Source organism: Eutrema salsugineum, unplaced genomic scaffold, assembly GCF_000478725.1.
Source record: "Eutrema salsugineum unplaced genomic scaffold, Eutsalg1_0 scaffold_7, whole genome shotgun sequence".
Lineage (NCBI taxonomy): Eukaryota > Viridiplantae > Streptophyta > Magnoliopsida > Brassicales > Brassicaceae > Eutrema > Eutrema salsugineum.
In genome coordinates this window covers 13,775,666-13,782,294 of record NW_006256486.1, presented here as the reverse complement: position 1 = coordinate 13,782,294, position 6,629 = coordinate 13,775,666, and the positions used below count along the sequence as shown (strand labels likewise).

Sequence of the window (6,629 nt, the reverse complement as noted above, 5' to 3'; positions counted from 1 at the left end):
GAGAATCACATTTGTTTGTACGCTGGACTAACAAATAAGCTATGTTCATCTATTTTTTTATATTTTATATGTGAATGTCTTGTTGCTTGTATCATGATGGTTCTTTAGCTTAATTACCAGTTTTGATGTGTATCATTATTTGTAATTCATTTATTTATTTTTCAACACTAAGTGTTTATTCTTACCGTTAAATTGATTTTTCAAATCTTATAGTATCTTAGGGTTAGGAGTTTTGTATAAGAGGTTTATCGAATTCGTTTATTTGTTCATCGAATTTACTTAAACAAGAATTTTCTTTAGTCTTGTTTCTTATGCATATTGTGATTCAGTTACGAGCAAAACTTTATTCTCCTCTTGCAGATTTTCTGGTTCTATAAGTCTAAATGTCATAAAAACTTAAGATGAAGAAAAAAGTATGAATCTGCGGGCCAGCCTGCAAAACCGCAGAATATAAGCGGGTCGGGCTTGGACACATCAATTTAGGATCGCAGTTTATGATGGGTCAGCCCGCCAGACCCAAAAAAAAATTTAAACCCGCATCGGATGGGGCTACTTGGACTCGGATTACCCTGTTTGACATCTCTATTTGCGTATAAAATCCAAACCAAATAAAACCAATTTGATCAATTCGTTTGGATTCGGTTCCTAAAAAATGACTACAAATGTATTTTTGAATTTGGCTGAGTTAATAAATTTAGTCCATTTTTCAAAGAATCGAGCATAAAAAACTAAATAAGAAAAAAAAATCGATTCAATTCGACATAGTTTTCGAAATACATAACCGAACTGAGTGTTTGTCCGGTTTGAACCGACTAAACCGTATGTCCAAACCCATTACCACCAATCAAATACAGAAATATTATTTTTTATTTAATATTAATTTCGAGAATATAGGTTTTTTCAGACCAAATGTCATGTCGTCTTCTCTACTTGCCCCTCTTTGACAAAACTCTCTCTACTATCATTTCATCTTCAAGATTTCTCTCCTTCGTTAGGTAGTTGAAACAGTAACCTAAACCTCGCCACCGCCGGAAAAAATCGATGGAGCCTTCCCTGAGACCAAACCAATCTTCGATTCTAAGCGAAATCGAACGTATGCCAGAAGCGCCACGTCAGCGTATCTCACATCACCGTCGAGCTCGCTCCGACACTTTCTTCTCCGGCGAATCAATCGACGATCTCCTCCTTTTCGATCCTTCCGATGTAGATTTCTCTTCCCTCGACTTCCTCAACGCCCCAACACCGCAACCACCGCAACAACCACAACCGTCTCCGATGTCCGTCGATTCTCCTCCGGAAGAAACCTCATCCAACGGTGCTCCTCCGATTCCTCTTCCCCCTGGCCGTCACGTTCGCAGCTTCTCGGTCGATTCCGAGTCCGATTTCTTCGACGATCTAGCCGCGGAGGATAATCATCAATTCGCCGGGAAATCATCCTCGTCATCATCCTTAGCTAAGAGAGGTCATCATCGGAGTAATTCGATGGACGGAGCTACGAGTTCGGGTTCGTTTAACATGCAATCGATTCTCGCCGCCGTGAGTTGCAAAGACGGTGGTGCTAAGAAGAGTATGGGAATGGCTAGTGATCGACTTGCTGAGCTTGCTTTGCTTGATCCCAAAAGAGCTAAACGGTAAGAAATCTTGGTATTTTTTTGATTGTTTTATGTTTCTCCCTCAAATTGTAGTTTAATCAACAAGTCTTTGCGATGGTTTTTGATTAGGATTTTAGCGAATAGACAATCTGCGGCGAGGTCGAAAGAGAGGAAGATTAGGTATACTGGTGAGCTGGAGAGGAAAGTACAGACACTTCAGAACGAAGCAACTACACTGTCTGCTCAAGTCACTATGTTGCAGGTAAAATTTAACTACACTTTTGTCAAGCATCTTCAAACTTAAAACAATATTTTTGTCAAGCATGTCTAAACTCAAACATAACTTGTAATTGATGCCTAGTGTGTTTAAGTTTTCTTCTTGGTGTTTAGAGAGTTAGACTTTAGGAAGTAAAGAGAGGTCTGTTCTTGTGTTCTTGATTGTGAACTAACAAATCAAGATCACTAAAGCAAGATTTTTTTTGGTTATATCAGTATACATGCACTATTTGAAAAAATATGTTATTATGATGTTAATTCAACCAATATGTTAGATATGTGCTGTATAATGAAAACAATTACAAGAGTGTAAGTTTTCTTTGCACTTCAGTGATAGAAGCAACAGAGGACCACGATAAAATGGTTCTTGTCTCGAGAGCATATTTAGTGTTTTGCTTTTTATGTGTCCATTCTTCCTTTGAGGCCTAGTGCGTTTAAGACTTCCTGGTGTTTAGAGAGGACATCCGATTTGTTATTTCGAATGAGTATACATGCCGGATTTGAGGATATGTTAGTGATGTTAATTCAACTAACATGTGAGATATGTCAATAGTATCATGAAAACACTTGCAATTGTTTGCACTTCAGTGACGGAACCAATTGTCCTGAGATCATATTTTTTGTGTTTTGCGTATTTCGGCATCCATTCTAAATCTTGTGCTCTTTGTGTGTATTGTGCAGAGAGGAACCTCAGAGCTCAACACTGAAAATAAACACCTCAAAATGCGGCTACAAGCTTTAGAGCAACAAGCTGAACTTAGGGATGGTAAAGCATTTTTCACCGAGTCGTTCTGAAAAACGATATTTATACCATTCCCAAATCAAAGCTTTGTGGTATGACATATATTTGTTTGGTGTAACTTGCAGCTTTGAATGAAGCGCTGCGGGAAGAACTTAACCGACTCAAGATAGCCGCTGGAGAAATTCCTCAGGGGAACGGGAATTCATACAACCGTGCTCAATTCTCATCTCAGCAATCGACAATGAATCAGTTCGTGAACAACAAGAATCAACAGATGAGCACAAACGGGCAGCCATCACGCCCAAGCTTTATGGATTTCACCAAGAGAGGCTAGAGTTCGTAATAGATAATATTCATTTCAGGCTGCAATATTGGATGTATGTATGTATGTATGTAATATGGCTTTTATGTTAACTTGATTATAATACTCTAGAAGAAATCTTTGTGGTAATCATCTTATACGTATTTAGCACTTAAACAAAGACTGATTGAAACCAGGACTTATATTAATATAAGAGAAACTAACAAAATTTGGTCGCTGATTGAAACTGAATTCGAGAATACAACGGATGGAATTAAAGCAGAAGGCTTACAACAACGTCGCAATGCGGACATAAGGGAAATTGTGGCGTCACTTGTGAGTTGGACAGATGCAGTTGTTGGTTCCTACATCCTTTGCAAGGCATGGTGGTTGAGATCCATCCTCATACCAGACAGATCTGTGTTCGACCAGGTCTTTAAGAAAATGATCGAGCTTTTCGATCGTAACACTTGGCATAACCACCACATGAGCTATATCGCCCTGGCAAGCGAGCTGCCACCTCCTGACAAACTCTTCATCTTTGGGACGTTCAAAGACAACGGTGCTGCTAAGCTCGTTCAGCATTGCGCTGATCCCAGCTTCACGGAGTCTGTCTTTGAGGTAATGCGCGTTTCTCAGGCATTTCTGAACTTCCTTCTGAAATCCTTTGTACCCTTTTCTGTTTAAGGTGTACCAGAGGAACAAAGGAGCATGCCCGTTTCGGCTTCCCATGATTGTCGCATCCCTCGAGGCCAGGTACTCAACGTTATTGGAGAGGACTTTGATATGTTCCATTCTTGTTATCTGAACACCACAAGGCATTGGACACCCGACAAATTTGTGGCCCGAGACACTCACACTTCCTATCGGTTTATTGAACGTGACTTTTGGTGCCTGCAGAAAGGAAATAAAATCGCTGATCAGATCACTATATAAACGTTATCACAATGATTTGATCGAAGACTATACACTTACACGTTTGACAAAAGGCATCATAAGTCCAAACAGAGCTCCATCACAGTGAATATAGAACCTGTCATGTGAGAAGCCACACTCTTCAAGAGTTTTGATTACAAGGTCGAGATCATCGACAGCTCCTTTAACAGTTGTTCCTGCAAGAAAAACCATCAGCAAAAAAATTCCACCTTTCCCAAAATACAAATACCAACTCATAAAGAAGACACCAACCTATGTTAACATTAAGAATCGCCGGTTTATCTTTGTTTGCCAACAGCTTTTTCCTGAAATCTTCACAGTCAATCTCCCCAGAGATGAGTGTATCGACCTTCTCGCACTCCATTCGATACATACGAGCTGCTTTAAACACAGAGTAGTGCGATTCACTCGACGCATACAAAATCCCATCAGGAAACATTTCCCTCCTGCAGAGATTATAAACAGTTATCAAACACCGCAAAACCTGGAAAAAAGTACTATTCGAAAATCGATTTCGCAAACAAACGCACCCAACTAAAATCCCGTGAAGGTTTCCTTCTGTGCCACAGTTTGTGATGTAACCCCAATAATCATCTCTCTCAATCTCCCAAAGACGCGCAAACCAATCCAACACGCCAACTTCAAAAGGCCTAGAGTGTACACCATAGTTGCTTTCTATAAACGGATCTCCAAGATTGTTAATGGAGAAATGCTGCAACTGGCCAAGCGCACCGTAATCGAAATCCAAGTTATATGGATAACCTAAACCAAATCATCATCTCTACAAATCTTAAGAACTTACATTCACAGATTCATATAAAATTTAAATTTCCTGATTCTAATCCTTTGTTACCTAGATGATATTTGGTACGTTCAACCAAAGTTTTCCGGTAACGAGCGAGGACACTAGCCATGTAAGCCTCTTTATCCCCGGTGAATTCGTCGTTCGATTCCGGTTCCGTCACGGCGAGAGACGTCGTGTGGACATTCCTGCCGAGAACCATTTCTCTATCTCCTCCTCCGTTAGTTACCACCGTCTTCCTCGGATTCTCTTCCCCGTGATCTGCTCCTGTTCCGTTGGTCAACGACGGAGGTAACGGCTCGGTTACCACAGCCGTTGGATCGAAATCGTCCGATAAGATCTCGAATTTCTCAGCCATTGCTAGGATTTGATCAGATTCCAGAGCTCCAACCATCGTAATATAAAGATGCAAGAAAGGAGGAGAATCTCTAGTGAGTGCAGATCTGAGAGAGAGGAGAGAGAAGGAAGTGATTGGTGGAGAAGCGGTGGAAATGGTGGGACAGAGAGAGAGACACAGAACGAGAGAGACGCGGCTTCGTTAATTTATAAGTAGCAAAAATTGATTCTTTAGCTTTTGTTGCCCTTTCGTCGGCACTTGTTGTACTCGTGAGAAGTTTATTTAATTCAGGGTGATATTTTTTATTTATTTTTGTGATTAAAATATTTTAAGAGGTTGTCAACTTGCATGAGATTTTGAGAAACAACATATTGACTTTTTTTAATCGCTATAAATCCATTCAACAAAAAGTGAAAAAGATAGATTACAAAAGAAAAAAAAGCAATGTTTTTAAAACCGGACCGGACCGGCAGTCCAACCAGATTAAACCGTGAACCGGACGCATAACCAGGTTGGGAGTATCAAAACCCACAGAATATTAAACCGGTTAAAAACCGGATTGAACCGCCAAAAAACCGGGAATCGGCCGAACCATTAAACCATATCAAACCGGGTTGAATTGAAAACAGGAAAAGCTTAACTAAATTGTTATTTTTTTCTCTTTTTTTTAGTGTTTATATCGTTTAGACTTGTTCTTGTTTAATAAAACCCTAACTCTTTCACAGTTGTATCGTGCTTCTTTTGTTTTTTTTGTTTCTAAATCTCTCTGTAACTCACCACCACTTTACATCAATTCAAAGTCAAAGTGAGGTGTGTCCAACTTTCGATTAAAATTTGTTGTTGAGTTTAGTTAGTTTTAGAATTTCTGTATCTATTATATTATATAAAGTATAGACTAACACTTTGTGTGCTATGACGTGATCAATTTTTTAACTGCTTTGTGATAGATTTCTTTTTGTTATTAACCTGCATATTTATTAATTCCTAGTTTGTTGTTTTTATGTGTAGATCAAAGAGAAGTAGATCATATGATCCAGTTGATTATGACTCCATCGATAAAACTGAGTTTTGGATTGTGGAAGAAGAAGAAGGGGAGCTTGATTTTTTTGAGCTACAAAATAAACTACTTGAAAAATATCTTAAAGATGGTGAAAAGTTTATTTTTTAATTATTATTTTTTTCATTCTATAATTTAAATTTTAAAACATTTCAGTAATATGTATTTTGTTTTTATATTTGTTCAAGGTACTGAAGATTTGGAGAAGGAAGATTCAACATGCTAAACTATTTTATTTTAGTGTTGTTTTTTATTTAGACTATTCAAGTTTTTTTTTTAATTTGTTGCCAATGCTACTTTATTTTATTTTAGTGTTGATTTGGATTTAAATTATGAATTTTTTTCCAAACAATATAATTATTGACGAATTTTATTTTGATTAAGTTTGTAAAATATTATCAAACCCGGTTCAACCCAGTTGAACCCAATCAAACCTTATTAACCCATGACCCAAAAAAATTTTCAGTTCGATCACGGGTCCGGTTTTAAAAACATTGAAAAAAAAGAAAAAGATAGATTACAAAAAATAATCGACGATAAAAAAAACATATATATTATAAAGAAAGTAAAATTTTGAGTTAAAGCT

The 6,629-nt window shown here is 38.0% G+C and overlaps 2 protein-coding genes across 2 annotated transcripts; one reads left to right on the top strand and one right to left on the bottom strand.

Annotated features, from left to right (window-relative positions):
• Positions 1-925: 925 nt before the first annotated feature.
• On the top strand, positions 926-3,061 carry LOC18011003 (transcription factor VIP1). Its single transcript, XM_006393712.2, has 4 exons — positions 926-1,631; positions 1,722-1,854; positions 2,550-2,634; positions 2,736-3,061. Exons 1-4 carry the CDS (start codon positions 1,042-1,044, stop codon positions 2,942-2,944), a joined length of 1,017 nt encoding a protein of 338 aa, XP_006393774.1. The 5' UTR covers positions 926-1,041; the 3' UTR covers positions 2,945-3,061.
• A 22-nt stretch (positions 3,062-3,083) lies between these two features.
• LOC18010987 (serine decarboxylase) lies at positions 3,084-5,043 on the bottom strand. Its single transcript, XM_006393711.2, has 5 exons — positions 4,701-5,043; positions 4,378-4,609; positions 4,100-4,293; positions 3,887-4,023; positions 3,084-3,805 (listed from the first exon to the last, which is right to left on the bottom strand). The coding sequence occupies exons 1-5, from the start codon at positions 5,041-5,043 to the stop codon at positions 3,242-3,244; spliced, it is 1,470 nt and encodes a 489-aa protein (XP_006393773.1). The 3' UTR covers positions 3,084-3,241.
• Between the last annotated feature and the right edge of the window lie 1,586 nt (positions 5,044-6,629).

Coding starts and splice junctions, on each gene's coding strand:
- LOC18011003 (XM_006393712.2), top strand. CDS start 1,042: ATGGAGCCTTCCCTGAGACCAAACCAATCTTCGATTCTAAGCGAAATC. Junction 1,855..2,549: donor CTCAAGTCACTATGTTGCAG/GTAAAATTTAAC, acceptor TGTATTGTGCAG/AGAGGAACCTCAGAGCTCAA. Junction 2,635..2,735: donor ACAAGCTGAACTTAGGGATG/GTAAAGCATTTT, acceptor TGTAACTTGCAG/CTTTGAATGAAGCGCTGCGG.
- LOC18010987 (XM_006393711.2), bottom strand. CDS start 5,043: ATGGTTGGAGCTCTGGAATCTGATCAAATCCTAGCAATGGCTGAGAAA. Junction 4,610..4,700: donor ACGTACCAAATATCATCTAG/GTAACAAAGGAT, acceptor GATTTGGTTTAG/GTTATCCATATAACTTGGAT. Junction 4,024..4,099: donor GATTCTTAATGTTAACATAG/GTTGGTGTCTTC, acceptor TTTTTCTTGCAG/GAACAACTGTTAAAGGAGCT.